Genomic DNA, 17,126 nt, shown 5'->3' on the forward strand with positions numbered 1-17,126 from the left:
CAAATATGATTGGAGACAGTAATGCAATATAAACAGTAAAAACAACATGCCACACTTTCTATTTTTATATTTGAAAATAACCAGAGAAACTTATTTTGCCCCCCCACCCCCACCACAACCAAACAAAACCCAGCATATTTTAATTGAATAGTATTGTTTCTAACATTAGAAAACTGTTTTGAATCTCCACTGTCTTTATTGGATGTCAGTCTAAATGTAGCCTGTGCTATAATTATTTAAACATTTATATAATACGTGTTAATTAAGTGTAGGATGAGTTGTTCTTGAAGACACTTTAAGCAATATGGTTGAAGATGAGCTGATTTGTAGCTGTGTGCGTGAGAAGGTCTGCACCTGGTGGTAGAGACAGACAGAGAGGGCATGGATCTGATTACATCACAGCAGGGGGGGAACACAGCAGAGTCCCGAATTCCCCTCACATCCCCCTAACAGGATTACTCAGGAGAGAACTGGGTGTTTTTGCCGTGGTGTAGCCAGGCCACACTGACAGGAAGTGTGCTGAGTGGTCAGTATTGAGAGATATGGCTGATTATTGTTAAATCACACTCTTGAGACTTCTTCCGCCTATCCCTGTTAGCCACATAATGAGTGCTGGGCCCCTGAGACGCCCTCTAAAGCCCCCATAGGTTCATACTATTAAGTACTTTGTTGTCAGAAGCTTGTATCTTTTTTTAATGCTTTATGAATCTATGTTGAAGAATGTTTTTCTTTGTAGAAGAAGAGATTGTAGTTACATAATGGTCATTTGTAACACCTGCAATGATTTGTTTGTTTGAGTATTTTGAACCAAGATTTGAATAGCATAACAGACTCTGACTGGTCAGTTGTGGTTGAGCCAGACCGAGCTTTATTTTCCTCTTTATCGCTCTCTGCTTCACACACAGTCACCCCTCAATGAGGTGGGGAGAGAATGTAGTGAACAGTAGAAGCGGAGTATGACAGAGTGAATGACAGCTGTTTTGCGAAGTGTATTGGGCAGCACTGTTGTTTTTACTCTGGTCCTATTCCACCTGTTCTTCATTCTCCATAGATACTCACCATGGCACTGAGATCATAGCAACATGGCCACTGTTTACTGTGGTAGCAGAACAGTGCTGGATTCATTGTGTGTGTGTGTGTGTGTGTGTGTGTCTGGGCTTACAAGCACGTATGTGGTACAGTTAGAACGACACGTGTGCACATATCCTGAGATGACTAAGGGTGTATGTATCATGATATATGATATGTATCATTCTGAGATTGTTTTGTTATTAGTTTGTTAAGAGAGAAATTGATTCGTGATTCCTGAGTTGCTTTTTGCTGATGACATCTGCAAATGAGGGCTTTTGACTGACAGTTCTAGGCAGCTTATCCCACTGTTAGTCAGTGTGATGCTTTATTCCATCTGCTGTTTTATACTTGTTCTCTGTAGTTTTCTCTTCCACACAGAGAGAAACACTTACAATTAGAATTGAAATGAACACGAAGCTCTTTTATGATGGCATGTGACCAGCATTTCTTGTAAACAACACAGTGGGTGTGTGAGTGTTTGTTTTTGGACAATTTCAGAATAAAAAAGTCATAATTTTGTGTAGTATTATTATGAGTAGTAGTAATAGTAGTATTGTAAATATTATTAGTAGTAATATTAGTATTATTATCATTATTATGTTACATTTTTTTAAAACGTCAAATGCAGAACCATTTATTTTTTAAGTTACAGAGGTTAAGGTTAGGGTTATGTTAAGGATTGCAATGAGAAAAGTCTTATTATACACGTTGATCAAATTACATTTTGTTCATTTTCTAAGTGAAAATAAGTAAACATCATCCGCAAAGAACATGCTTTTTTTAGTGCACAATTTCTAGTTAATTGCCAAGTTGGAAAAATATTAAATGTACAATAACTTTTATATTTTCTCCAAAATGTTAAATTCAACAATTAAACAGTAATTGTGTATTGACATGGACAAAATTGTTCTCTGTGAAGTACACAAAGGGCTGTGTTATCATTTGATAGTGAAGTTATGGTTGTGTCAGTTTTTTTCCCCTCTCGCCTCTGAGGTCCAGTTGTAACGTGTGTGTCTGTGTGTGTGTGTGTGTCTGTGTGTGTGTGTGTGTGTGCATATAACACATAATGGACATTTATGACTACTCATCCTGACACTGTATAAAAACAAACCCGTGTCTGTTTAAGTAACCCGAGTGTTCTATATCGAGCCGCTTTATGACTGGCTACATCTTGCTTTTGAATATTTAAAACTAGATCACATTGCAGATTACAACCTAATAAACTATTCATGAAAGCTGATTAGCATGATTTAGACCAGGATACATTTGCACCTTAGATGCACACAGTCGTTTCAGCAACGTGCTAGGAAGGTACCTGACACACGAGGTATGTTGTCTTCCTTTCCCTTTCTTTTAATTGCACAATTACAGTGAATAAAAAAAATACGCAAATTAAGAGATCAGTTATTCATCAAAATGTAATATTTATTAAAAGGTGTTAGAGCCTTTGCTTTGTGGTGGGTGATGTACTCTATGATGAGACTTTTTGATGCGCTTGTGCTGGGCCTCCTTTTTTTTTTTTGAACTTTCATATTTTACATATTTAGTTTGGTTTTCCCTGTATTGATTGTTTATTGTTTATGAGTACATTAAGTAGGCCTCCTGTTTAGACAGTAATATGTATTGCATAACAGTGCACGAATTACTGTCTTTAATTTGATACAATATACTACAGGTATTACATCTGACTATATCTGACTATATTCTTTGATTATGTCAAATTATCATTAGTATTATCATTTTTTTTGTTCTGCTTCAGTTTTACAGCGCAAACACACAGTATGACACAAAATAATGATGGGAAACTGTAGGAAAAATTTTACTTTGAAAATTCTTCTGGTAGCTTAGTGTTTCAGCAAATTAATGTGTGAATGAATGAATAACACAAACTGTTAGCTCAACTAAAAGTGGGTTATTGTTGTTCTGGTTTATAAGGCCATGAGTGGGGTTGTCTGGGGAGTGGGTGAAAGTTAATATGGGTGTATCAGATTATGTCGGCCACTGTGGTCATACAAATGCTGCCAGCAACACGACCCTCCGGTAGGGATGCCTCAGTGACCGAGCTCAATGTTCTGAACATGTATTTATTTACAGTACTATGAAAACGTTGTAGCCACCTGAGAAAATTATATTTGAAAAAGCAATCTAATTAGGATTAAGATTAGCAATCTAATATTATTTGCTCAAAAACATTAATATTAGAATGAACTCAAATAATATCAAAACAGTATGTATTGATTGTATGTATGTTAATGTATAAACATTACCATTTCCAAACCTCTCCTCGTGGGAGCCTGTTATTATTTGTAGTTGTCTTCCAATATCTAGTTATTTTATTAAATTATATCAGGTGTGGTGGTAATAGTGCTGGGGGGATGTCAACATCTCAACTTCTTTTAACTGTATTTATGTTTTTGTGGTTATTCTAATGTTATATTGTGTTTTTACTAGTAAAAAACACACTTACTAATGAGATAAATTAGATTATAAAGTATTTGTGTGCCTAAGACTAAGAGGCAAGTACTCAGAATTGTGGTCATTTTAGGGCAGCAGGACCATTTTAGCCCACCTACCCCTTTAGTGTAGTTAAAGGGTTCTGGTCTAAGGATAAACCCTGTGTTTCTGTTACTCCCATAGTGCAACACACCTGATTAAAATAATTAACAAGCACCTCTTTGGCTTGGTCAGGTGTGTAGAGGGAATCCACAAAAACATGCAAAGCAAAGGGACTGGGATTGGGGACCGCTGCCATAGTGGACTGGCAAATGTTTGTTTCCAGCTAAAAATGAACCCATCTGAGTCATCAGTCACAGGTCAGAGCGCACTTAATATGTCCCTCCCAGCAAATAAATGAGAGCTATGAAATATCCATCCACAGCTGCAAAACAGCAGCCATCACTCAGTCTACCCTCCACTGCGATTTATAACTCTGCCAGGCCCAAAGGCCTCACTGACCAAGCATCATTTACCTTTTCCACTTCAACCTGAGACCCGAATAAATGCAGCTCTAAAGGTGGGTCATGTATGAGTGCACACATACATCAAATGTATCTGAGAATGCAGCTTCAAATGTTTCTGCCACATCATCTTAGAGCTCCTCCGCAAAGCTGAGAGAAGAGAGAGAAATGTTAAATGTGCATCATTGTCACCAGAGTCTCATGCGGCTCTTCTTGAGTGTGTTGTGTGATCTAGGATCAGTCACATTAGTCCAGTGGTCCACACGATATTCTTAGCCTGTAAAGGACACAACCTCAACCTTGTCCTCATCTGGCTGAGAAGGAGCTTTTATAGCGTCTTATCCCATAATATGTTTGTTTTAAGTAACATGGCGTTTTGACTGTGTAGATTAACGCTAGTGGTCAACCCTGCGTTTTCAAGTGGGCTAAGTTAGTTTAGTTAATCGTTGAGAGTAGCATATTTATGAACGTACATTACTGTTCATGGGTGTAGCCAGAACTTTTACAAATAGGGTGTCAAGGTTAACTATAGTATTTTTCCCATTTAAAAAAAAATGTTTGGAAATATATACTTAAAATATAGTTCAAATGCATTGCAATATATGCTGAAATACATTCCTTACACTAAAATGTATGTCAGAAAATATTGCCATCTTAACCAAATATATTTTAAAATGCACGATATATATATAGAAATGTACCATAGAAAAATAAATCTATGTAAAAATATTTATCAAATATATTTGAAAATGTATGAAAATAGCCAAAATACTGTCCAATGCACTTCACTACTTGAAGTACCTTTTGAAATGAATTTGTACTCCAGTATCTTAATGTTAAGTATTAGCAAATGAACCTTTAACATGGCAAAATCAAGTGCTGTAGGTATTGGTACACTGTGAAAATGCAGTTTTTGTTTAGTTGAAATACATTTTGTGTGTGCAATGTCTTACCACATATGTACAATGATATATAATGCAAAACATGGAAGTTAGTACTATTCATTCAGTTATTGTATATTTAGTTACATCTGTAACCTTTGTTAAAACTACATAAAGTTGAAATAAAAAAGTATATAGTAACAGATAAAAATAAAAATGGTGTTTTAAAAATATATTTAACCAAAAAATTTTGGCCATTTTTATACATTGCAAAAATATATTTCATAAATACATTTGGAATATAGGTGTGCCATATGGTGTACTGGAATGCCAAACTACTTGAAGAAAAAAAAAAAAAAATGAAACAGCAGTTAATAAAGTTCTTCTGCGCATATATTATGCCTGCCTTATTAAAATAACTTTTTTAAATTACTGGCTAATCACATTTTTTTTTTAAATAGCTGAGACTGATTTTGTTCCTGTTTTTGTAATTCAGTAAAAATACTGTTAGTTAAACTCCTTGTTTCATTTCTAATGTGTCATTGGTTAAATCCATGTGATCCAGAGCAGGACATACAATAAAACAAAAATACTGTTCTATATACATGTATACATTTATTTACGTGCATTTAACTGTGTTTGCCTTATGCAGATGTCCAGTGTTAGCTGCTTCTTTAAGCAAAATAAACCAGGCTAATGTTACAGTTTTGACCAGCATTCGGTCATCTGTTTTTTTCAGTAAAGTAGCCTGCCAGAGTAATGACAAGCTGATTATTGAATGCAGCATCGTCTGCTTCCTGAGGCCATGATTCTACACTGCAAGTGCCCGTTATTAAACACCATGACAGTAAGATCATGGAGGAAGTTAACACTAGCCACAGGCTTTAGACTGATGGTAAACCATCCCCCAACACAAAGCACACTAACTAAAGCTGCACCCCAAAAAAACACAAATACAGCATGCTTGATTTTATACACCTGTGACAATAGGACTAAATGAAACACCCGAATTCAATGATTGAGAGGTGTGTCCCAATACTTTTGTCCTTATAGTGTATGTGCATGCTCAGTAGGACCTCTTGATGGGTAGGATAAGTTATTGGAACAATGGCTAGGGTGGTTGTATCTATTTGTGGTTTGTCAGCCTTTAAGGGTGACCAGAAGAATATTAAAAGAGATTAAAACCACTTTCAGTCTGTTCATGTTGAGCAGTGTAACCTGAGTGCAGGTCAGCTAGTGGGGCTACCACACTTGTAAAACATGCTGATTTGCATGACTGTTTAAAGAGGCTGCCAGTCTAATGATGTCAATTCAGTGCTCATATGTAATATTCATATTTTGACTCGTTAATGACCTTGTAATTCAGAGGATTCAGTGATATTGGAGAGAAAAGCACACAGTTGGCAGTGGCCACTCCTTGGCTAGACCCCTGCTACTGTTTATAAGCCTACATTGCTAATGATTTTAATCTGATACCGAGAAACAGCTTTGCAAAATAAAGCTTTCGCAAAATAAAGCTGTTCAAATTGGCTGTTCTAGTAGCACGTTGCTTATTTAGCACTGTTAGCTGTCAGTTAGGGCTTTGCAGCTACCTAACATTTCCTAGGCCAACTTAGCATCTGGCTGTGTTAAAGCTTCAGCTGAAAGTACACAAAGGGCTGTGTTATCATTTCATAGTGAAGTTATGGTTGCATCAGTTTTTTTCCCCTCTCGCCTCTGAGGTCCAGTTGTAACGTGTGTGTGTGTGTGTGTGTGTGTGTGTGTGTGTGTGTGTGTGTGTGTATTATTATTGGTTTATTATAAACCACAAAGAGTCATGATTATTTTTCCAAACCAGCAGTTTTTGTTATTGTCTTTAAGACTGCTATATGTAAATGTCCTCTGTTCTGATTGGCTACTCTGTATTAGGCCTTATTCAGAAACATTCTTAACTTCTGTGTGAATGTGGTGCTTTCACTGCTGCAAACTGATAGAAATAATTTTGTTTTCATGACATTATAAAAGCAACATCAAACAGGCTCTTTTTGCATTATGTATCAGTGTTTCCACATTTACATCAAACTCTTTTCTTCCATAAAAAGAGGAAATTATTTTTCAGTCATATGGGCCTTTTAAAATATTAACTGAAAATGTATCAGAAAAATGTAACTGAATAAAACTTTTGACCAGATCCTGGGGGCATAATGAGGCTAGCCTGTGTCACATGCTTCAAATATGTTGTTGTTGACCATTAAGTTACTAGGATCTTAAGGGCTCTGGGGAAATTAAATAAATAAATTAACTCATTCATTCACTTATTAACATACAGGGTGCAATCATGACATGGGGGACCCAGTCACTATGCCCCTGCTGTGATTTGAAAGATTTTCTTTTTTTTACCATTTCAAGTCATGCGACACTAATTCCTGCACCCAAGCTGACCCTCTTCTGGTGGAGGCCCTGTCCCACTTGGCATTTAGTGCGCTCTGTTAATCATTACCTTGGCGACAGGACAGGCCCCAGTCCCTATAGGCCCTGCCACAGGCTGTCTCTGTGCTCAATGCAGTGATGTGGCTCTGAAGTGCCGGTTACGAGGCAGCATCGTGAGGGAAAAGTTTTGTACATCCTGCAGGCTATGATAAATGGTGCGCTCAGATCCCGCAACATCGCAGAGTTAATCTCCCCTAAATCCAATAGTGTTGAGCAGATTGCAGACTTCTTAGCGCTCAGAGACAGGAAAGTGCTCTGTGTGTCCACTCAGTGTCTTCACTAGGTCTCTGCTCCTTACTGGCTCTTCACTCCTGCGAGATAAACTTTATTTTGCTTTTTTGCCTGCTATGATCACCTGAGATTTTTTTTTCTTTTTGAGTGTTTTGTCATTGAAAGTGATGAGTCAAAGCAAGATCTTGTTCTCCATGTGAGTACCTGTATGTTGTTTGTGTACTGCTTGCGTTTTGCTGTGGATTTAAGCCTGTTAAGTGTCTCTGTTGGCAATCAGAGGGAGGCAGACAGAGCCGCAGAGCTTCATCAGCAGTCATCATCAGCCATATGCTCCTGCCTGCGGCTAAGTTGACATCAGCCTCTGGCTCAGTGTTTCATGTCCTCTCACAGTCTTTATACAGAAGGAGAAAGAGAGGGGAAGAGAGTAGGTTAGTGCATGCGCATTATCGCTAGTCATATGATATTACATAATAGTGAGGTTGTGTGAGTGGATTCATAGACTAAAGAACTGATGTAAATTTGTGGCAGAAACCCTGCAGTAATCTGCTGTATCCCTTAAATACTGCAGACGGATGTAAAGAGTGGTTCATTCGGGGAGAAACCAGAAGTTAAAATGTTGGATTCTACAGTAATTAGCTGTTATTTGCAATGCAGCCTGTCTCTGAGTATTGTAGTGATGAGGATGGAGCTTCTCAGCATTCTTCGTAGTTTTGTTATTTTGGTTTGTTAATTTGGCTTGTATTTGTTTTTTTTTTCTATGGTTAATTTCACATTTTTTTAAACATTATTTCAACCGTAAAGACACATTTGAATGTATTTTACATGTTTTAGTATTCCAACCATGATGCCTTTCTGTTGTTCAGTTAACTACACTCTTTAAAAAGATGATTCTTCAAGGTTTCTTTAGTAAAGGCAGTGGTTCTATTTAGAACCATGAGTTCTACATAGAACCATTTCATGCTTAAATGATGCTTTGTATGGTGAAATGATTTTTCAGGTGGAGAATATGTTGTATTTGGTTATATGTAGCTCCAAAAAGAGTTCTGTTGTTACAACTATTGACATTGTAACAATATTATAGAATAACCCTTTTTGGTGTTATATAGAACCATTTTCAAAAAGACTCTATATGAAACCATTTACAACACATTCTCCATCAATCTCCAACATTACTGCCAGTAAATTACTGTAATTTCACACTGATTTATTTTACAGTGTAATGTGCAGCCATAGCATTAGACTGTTTTTTTGTGTATTTAATTTACAGATGCATATTATTACTGATAGGGGACAAGCTTGTAACTCCATTTTCTTATTGTTTTTTTTCCCCACATTATTTGAACATCTTTAATATTATGTGAAGAGATGAAATATATACTGAAATAAGTTACTGTTTCGGAGACACATGGTTCATTTCATAGAGCCTGTCTGAAAGCTTGCAGCATGTTATGTTCTGGCTGGATTTGATGTTCCAAAAGAAAATGACTCGGCTGTGAACAGCATGGTGTGAAAAGTGAGTGGTACTCAGACTGGACTTGTGGTGTGATTTTTGTATGTGTGCTGTATTCAGGAGGTCACTGTATGGACTGTATCCCTACAAGTCAAGCATGATTGGGCTGGAGTCACTGGCTGACCCCTCCGATGACTGGGACATTGTGGAGACCATCGGAAAGGGAACCTATGGCAAGGTGTACAGAGTCATCAACAAGAAGGATGGAAGTCAAGCAGCTGTGAAAATCCTGGATCCCATTAATGTGAGTCTTTGTTAGACTGGATAGATTTTGGGAACAGCCACAATTGCTTCGTCCATTTCTTTCTGTAAAGACATGGAAACTGTGATATCCATGTGCTTTGATTGTTATTGCCCTAAGTCTTACTCACTTTTGCAGATCAGGGAAGCCAAAGAACTGCTTTATTAACACTCACTTAGTGAGTAATTGTGAGTTATTATGCTTCGCAAATGATAATCATGCTGCTTTGAGCAGAAAAATGAACTCAGACTTCAAGCACTCCAGATTTAAGGCCTTTGCAATCACTGCCGAAGTCTCCAATAGAAGAGCCAAGGCAGAAAACAAAGTCTCAGATGCTTTGTTTCCTTTTTGCTCTGCTCTGTCTGGCTTATCTCAGAATTCCAGTCACACAAACAGAGTAAGTAGATGCTCTATTTCCATTCTGCCATTTTTTGCTTGCTGAGTTCTTCGTCTCCATGCCATTTATTCACTACCTTCATGCTGCTGACTTAGTCTTGCGCTTGTCAATCTTTCTTTCTCTCGTTCTCGTTCCCTGCTGAGGTGCTGTAAAGAGTTTAGAGGGTGTCTGTGATGTGTGTCAGCACTACAATAGCTCTGTCCAAACCCCAATAACTGCAGTGCAAGGGGGCTGAAGCCACATCTGCTAAACACTGCTCTCATTGATTGCACCTCTGATTCAGTCACTCACACTCATTTAGTCCTCCTTTCATACATACTGCCTAGTCAATTAGCCACACATTCATGTTCATAACCCAATGTATAGAGAGGTATAGTTTAGTTGGATGTAATTCATAATATTTATGATGTCAGTTTCATTTTGAAATAGAAAAACTAAAGAATTATTAGTTTAATAGTTTGATAGTAATTTAGTTATAAGTGAATTTACATTTGTCAGGTTGTTCACAATCCAAACCAAATATTAGGGATGCACCGATAAAGAAAGTTTCAGGGCCAATGCAATAACCAACACCTTATTATAGCCAAAACTGATATCAGTTTCTTCTAATATTTCTGTTTTTTGCATTTAAAATCAATCTGAAATCAAAGTGGACCTTTTTACGTTTTTTTTTTGTTTTTTGTTTTTTGTTAGTTCATGTCTCTGCCCATATGCAGCAGGTTAATTTCAAACCATTTAGAAGACAAAAAAAAATTGGTTTTCCTGTAATCTTCAGAATCAATATGTAATGATTTTACCTGCTTTTAAAACATCTTCTCATGTTTGATTATATTGACCTTCAACAGCTGGTGGGGAACAAAAATAATAACCAATAAGGTCATGTTTCACCCCCTTTTCCACTTTCCACCCACCCTTATTTTGTCAAAAATACAAAATGGTATGAAATAAATCCACATATGAAGAGTAGTGTGTATAAGTTTAAAATGAGTCATTGATAAATTTGAAATAGCCATAACACAGATACATCAGATACATTTTTCCAGAGAATTTTTATTGTGAATTTTTTACCTTATTTTTCATTAATATTTTGCATTATTTAGCAAGCACTCTTACATAAACCAATTCATAACAATGAATGGAAACCTGAGAATCCTTTCCCAAGGACTCTTACTGTAGCACCACTGGTGGTTTGCTTTATATATACCACTGGTCACCAGCCCTCTGGAGATCCACTTTTCTGCAGAGTGTTCTTCCAACGTGAATCTAACATGCTGCATCACTGTTACCTAACACTACTGCATCTGATCCAGCCAAGCAAGAACTTCAGAAGAAGTTAATTAGCTGGAGCAGGTGTTGCAGAATGTGGTTGGAACTGGACTCTGCAGGAAAGTAGAGGTGCGTAAGGTGGTTCCAAACCATAGAGAGTGAAAATGTTCCATTGGAAAAGAACTTAAAATTCCACAGGTAGTAGTAGACAAGGAAGTTGCAACAAAGTTTATCAGTCATCACATGTCTCTTGAAGATGCGTGTTGCTTCATGTTTGATTATGATGCTGCAGGATGTTCTGAATGAAGGTGTTTTATCAGCTGCTGTTTCCTTATCCCTCATCCCATGCTCAGTATGTTGGAAATATAGTGGTACTGCCAAGTGACCCTGTGGAATGGAACACAGCTTATCTCCTGGTCCAGGGTTGGTGACCACTGATTTATTCAGGCATTGTTATGGAATCGCACCCTGTTCTCTTGTGTGTGGGAGAGTGATGTTATCCACTATGCTTTTTGTTTGTGAAAGTTTAAAAGAAGGGTAGTGGTCACCAGTAGTGAGTACACATGTGTCAATACATGCTTAAGCTAAAAAATAGTGCTCTAGATTTTTGCTGTAGTTCCAATATTGATATTGAAATATAATAATATTTAAATTTTCCCATTTGTTAGCAAATAATTAGATACATTGTGCAGCTTGGCCAAATATAATTTTAATCGTACTTGCATATAAACCCCAATGTAAGAGCATGAAGGTTCATTGTGCATTTTTGCCTCTCTCTGCAGGATGTCGATGAAGAGATTGAAGCAGAATACAACATCCTGCGCACTCTTTCCAACCATCCTAACGTGGTGAAGTTTTTTGGTATGTTCTACAAGGCTGATGAGCTCTCTGGAGGACAGCTGTGGCTGGTGCTGGAAGTGAGTCATCATTTTTTTCTTTTTTTTTGCCCAAATGTTTAGAACAAACTACAAAAAAGACGTTAGTGTCCCTCTGTCCAAAAATTAAGCATTTACACCTACAGTTGTATCCAAAAGATCTGGTCAAATTACATTTCGTTGTAAATACAGTTACTGTGTATTTGCTGTTTGTTCACTGTACTGTACTCTAACATTTTGGGACAAAAATAAAACATGAAATGTAGCCTGTGCAAACACGTTTTATACTCTGTTCTCTCTAGAGGATTTAACAACTTATTTTCACTTAGAAAATAAACAAAACATGTATTTGACCTGGGCGCCTAAACTTTTGCACATTTTATCTTTTCCACATAGCAGTTGGTGCACTGTATAGTGCTATGATTACAGATTGTAGGCCATCTGTTTCTCTGCATAATTTGTTAGCCTCCTTTTACCCTGTTCATCAAAGGTCAGAACCCCACAGGACCACCTTAGAGCAGGTATTATTTGGGCGGTGAACTGTTCTCAGCACTGCAGTGACGCTGACATGGTGGTGGCGTGTTAGAGTGTGTTGCGAGTGGATCTGACACAGTGCTGCTGGAGTTTTTAAACACTATGTCCACCTTCTGTCCACTGAATTAGAAAAACCTAACTTGTTGGTCCACCTTGTAGATGTAAAGTCAGAGACAGTAGCTCATCTGTTGCTGCACAGTTTGTGTTAATCATCCTCTTGTCCTTCATCAGTGGTCAGATTCTGGCTACAGGATGCTGTTGACACTGACCTGTTTGAAATCTTCAGCAGCATTGAGCCACTCTGTGATGATGATGATGACGATGATGATGATGATGATTATTATTATTATTATTATTGTTGCTGTTGTTGTTGTTGTTGTTTTTATTACTGTCAATAATAATAATAATAATAATAATAATAATAATAAGGAGGAGGAGGGGCTACAAATTATGCACCTATATGGTACGTGGACCTGATTAAATGGACATTAAGTATTTCTTGATAGTCTGTGATTGCAGAGGAGATATAACAGATGTAAAACTTTTCATGAAAGAGTCTGAGGTGTGTGTGTGTTATAAATCATGAAGCGGAGCTGAATGAGGAAGTCTCTCTCTGTCTGCCTCTCTCAGCTGTGTAATGGGGGTTCAGTAACAGACCTGATAAAGGGTTTGCTGATGAGGGGGAAACGTCTGGAGGAGCCTGTCATCTCTTACGTCCTCTGTGGTGCACTGTTGGTAAGACATAAACACACACACACACACGCACTACTAAGCTAATCCGCTAACACCAGCACAGTGGAGGGGGGCTAGCTCAGCAGTCTGCCAGGAGCACAGTGCTTATTTTGGATCACAATGGAAAGGCTAGAAGGGCAGATGCTGCTGTAGAGCAAGAAGAAAGCATTATGAGGCAGCTGTAGAGCAAGAAGAAACTGTTCTCTGGCCCAGCAGCTCACAAAACCTTTCAGGTTTAATAAGGCCTGTGTAAGCTCAAAGACCTTTACAGTGCACAAATAATCTTCACAGCTTCTAATGATGACCCTTAAAACCATCAAACCTCCTTGAGGCTACCACAACTTAATGCAATATTCTGTGTTCTTAAACTTCAACTTCTCACTCTTGTAACTTTCTTCTTGTAAAATTTCTGACTTGTTTTATTCCTTTGGATTTTTATACATGACAGAGATGTAAAGAATGTTTTTTCCATAATTTTTTAGAATCCACACTTTTGACAGAATTTCCAAATAATTTAAGGGCCCCTATCATGTAAACATTGTTAAAGTTTCAAAATGTACACTCTCCAGTCCAATCATTGGAAACCAAGCTGCAAAAACAGTCTATTCTGAATTTATTGTTTTTGTGATGTCATGAAAACAAACAAACTTACATCTACATTTTCCTCCAGGCAATCAAAACATAGATGATTTGCATATATCAATCTTAAAGGCAGAGTAACAAAAACAACTTATTTAACTGTAGGGGATCAAGAGAATTTGGAAAATAGTGAAGTAAAATTGAATGGTGCCTTTTTTTGCTACATAAAACCGCACAGATGTTGTAAGTGTACATCAGGGAACAAAATAATATACAAGATAAATGCAGAATATGAGCAATTTAATATCAAATTAAATCAAATTAAATGGTTAAAGGGAATAAGGATTATTATTTATTTATCATGCATGGTCAGAAACCGTACTACTTTTCCAAACATTTCCACTCTTCCTTTCCAGGGCCTGCAGCATCTGCACAACAACAGAATCATCCATCGTGACGTCAAGGGGAACAACATCCTGCTCACCACAGATGGAGGAGTCAAGCTGGTGGACTTTGGTAATGGCTGTGTCTGTTTCACTGTGTGCTGACAGCTATGGAGCCTCCGGCATAGTGTTACTATTCACCCAGACAGGCTGACAGAACATCTATAGGAGTCCCTGCAGTCCTGCAGAGCGTTCTGCTGTACAGATGCTGTATTAACCAGCACAGTGATTATGGACAGCCAATGTAAAATTCTCTGCTGCTTAGCAACAAATTAAGTGTTACATAATTAAACAAAGACTTTGAAATCTCTTGAGTTTTGTACTGCCTACTGCATGTGCAGTGCCAACCCTGACACAAGGTTAAACTGTTAAACTGTTATGGCTAATTTGAATAGCAGTGTTCTGCGTTTAGCATATAGACCGTGTGTGTGTAGAGAGGGGTGGATGTGGGGTAAATGACTCTGACTTGCCTGAGGCATGTTTGTCTCTTTGTGTGAGGAGGGAAGTGGAACCCTGCAGGGAGACAAAGCTGCTCCATTTCATTACAAACAGTGGCGATGATGATGATGATGATGATGATGATGATGATTGCTGGTTCAATGGGCCGTGACCTGGTGCCATGGCAAATTATGTTCCACCTTTTAAAAGATACAAATATCTGTGTAGCTGTTTATGATATTAATTCTTTCATAAAAGTTATTAGTAACTGTGACAACAGCCGATGTAATTTAGTTCATTATTTGCCTTTACTGCATGTTGTTAGTTTATGTAAATGTTAAATAGAGGTGGGGGAAAAAGAGGTGATGATTTAAATTTATGGCACGTCGTTCCTGTCGAATCTCATTTTCAATATGAGCCTTGTTGTGGACTGTGTCTGTTCCAGGTGTGTCGGCTCAGCTGACAAGCGCACGCTTGCGCAGAAACACTTCGGTGGGAACGCCTTTTTGGATGGCTCCTGAGGTTTGTATCTCTCTCTCTCACTCTCTCTCTCCCTCCCTCTCTTTCCCTCTCTGCCTCTTGCATTCTGTCTCTCTCCCTTTCTCCCTCTCTCTCTCTCTCTTTCTTTCTCTCTCCCTCTCTCTCTCTCTCCCTCTCTTTCACTTTCTCCCTCTCTCTCACTCTCTCTCTCTCTCCCTCCCTCTCTCTCTGCTGTGCTGTATCTCTTCTGTTTGCATATACACACATTTTCCACACTGAAATTACAATATAGCAATAGCAATATCCATAATAAAATCTATTTCCTGATGAACTTTTTATGCTCCCTGCCATTGTCAGCATTAGATAAGTCTATGGCTTAATGCAGCAAGGTCTGAATTAGGGCTGGGCAACATAAGAATATGTATCATTATTGTAATAAATTACATAACAGTATGTCACATTAAGCTTTTCTGAGTATATCATAAATATCGCCAGTACTTAAAAACACTTTCCAACTGCATGTTGTATTACAACGTCCACATAATTAGTCCTATTTAATTGCATTTAGTGCAGTACAGTATGTAAAATGTTAAATACAAATAATTGGATTTGTAGCTTTTGACAGTATTTTTGAATGTTGAACTTATTTGTCTGTTCCAACAGATTTTAGAAGAAATAATCATTGTGACTGTGTATCTTATAAACTACTTGAAGTATGATGATATTACGTTTTGTCCATGTCACTCAACTCTAGTCTGAATCATTTTTGGATTTTGAATGAAATACATTGATGCAGTGCTGGACTGGGTTGTGGGGAGTGTCAAGAAAATTGCAGGTGGGCAGGTAGGGTTTTGGGCCAGTTAATATGGGCCTACAACATGGCATTCATGAAAATGCCTCACTGCAGCTGACCCACATTTAATTTACACACATAAACACAAGAACACAACTATTAATGACAAAACTAATTTTACTAATTTACTAACTACTAATTTTTTTGTATTTATGTAGAGAGGTCAACTTGCAGCCCCATCCTTGAATGGTACAGCCCTATATGTTAGTTAATGGATTTTATAGAGTGGGATAGCCTGTTTAAATTCAGTGCCAGGCAAATATGAATCTGGGCCTGGTTGACAGCCTACAGTGTGCATTAGTTTTTGTCTTGTTAAACGATGAATCCCACCTCATACGTGAATCATGTGAGGATAGACATCAGCAGCAAAATGTACAAAGCCAAAAGCACATGAAGACAATGCAGTGAAATGCTCTGATTTATATATATATATATATATATATATATATATATATATATATATATATTCTGAGCTGAGTGCAAAATATGTGATATGTGACATTTACTTGTTTGCAGCATTTTAACTGTATTGGTTATGTTTTATGTAACGTATCAACTTTGTTCAGCTTTCATTTGGTCACTAGCTGGCCAGTTTGGTTATCTCACTATAGCAAATTGGCAATATAGATCAAATGTTCAGATGATCAGATTTTAGAGCAAAGTAGTTAGCAAACCTAAATTGAACACAGTGGTTACACAGCCAACACCTTTCTCTAGGCTAACTATTTGTAAAAAGTCAACAATTCCCTTTTTTTCTTTCTTTTTTGGAAAAATAGCATATATGTATGCATGTTTGTTTTTTTTTTCAGTTATAGTATAAATATCCTTGGTGTGTATGTAACCTAACATGCTGTTCTTTGTATATGTTTGAGACCTAGGTCTGCTTTGGGCATCCATAGCCATTTTTGTTCTAAAAGGCTTATATATTATGCTTATATTGCTGTTCCTGTGTATTACAGTCATAGAACAGAGTCAGTGATGCCGATTACACAGGGCCAAAATGTGTGTGTGTATCTGTGCATGCATGTGTGTGCACACTCTTAAGTGTGTCTCCTGTGTTTGAGTGTGTTGGAGGTCATGTGAAGGTTAATAGCTGAGAGCCAGTTTTCCCCGTCTTGTGTTATTCTGAATTGAAGCGAGATGATTGGGCTAGAGGGGGTTCACCCTCC

At 37.6% G+C, this 17,126-nt stretch overlaps 1 protein-coding gene across 3 annotated transcripts in view; it reads left to right on the forward strand.

The window, feature by feature from the left end:
* The window catches only part of myo3b (myosin IIIB), a 115,982-nt gene that overhangs the window by 2,523 nt on the left and 96,333 nt on the right, over positions 1-17,126 (forward strand). For 2 of the 3 annotated variants that reach the window (XM_036566144.1, XM_036566151.1), the window contains 5 exons: positions 9,180-9,363; positions 11,806-11,940; positions 13,063-13,167; positions 14,160-14,259; positions 15,070-15,146. In XM_036566144.1, coding sequence (XP_036422037.1) covers positions 9,180-9,363; positions 11,806-11,940; positions 13,063-13,167; positions 14,160-14,259; positions 15,070-15,146 — 601 coding nt within the window. Of the gene's footprint in view, positions 1-2,356; positions 2,399-9,179; positions 9,364-11,805; positions 11,941-13,062; positions 13,168-14,159; positions 14,260-15,069; positions 15,147-17,126 lie in introns of those variants that run through there. The other variant, XM_036566159.1, reaches the window with a different exon arrangement.

Source organism: Colossoma macropomum, unplaced genomic scaffold, assembly GCF_904425465.1.
Source record: "Colossoma macropomum unplaced genomic scaffold, Colossoma_macropomum, whole genome shotgun sequence".
Classification (NCBI taxonomy): domain Eukaryota; kingdom Metazoa; phylum Chordata; class Actinopteri; order Characiformes; family Serrasalmidae; genus Colossoma; species Colossoma macropomum.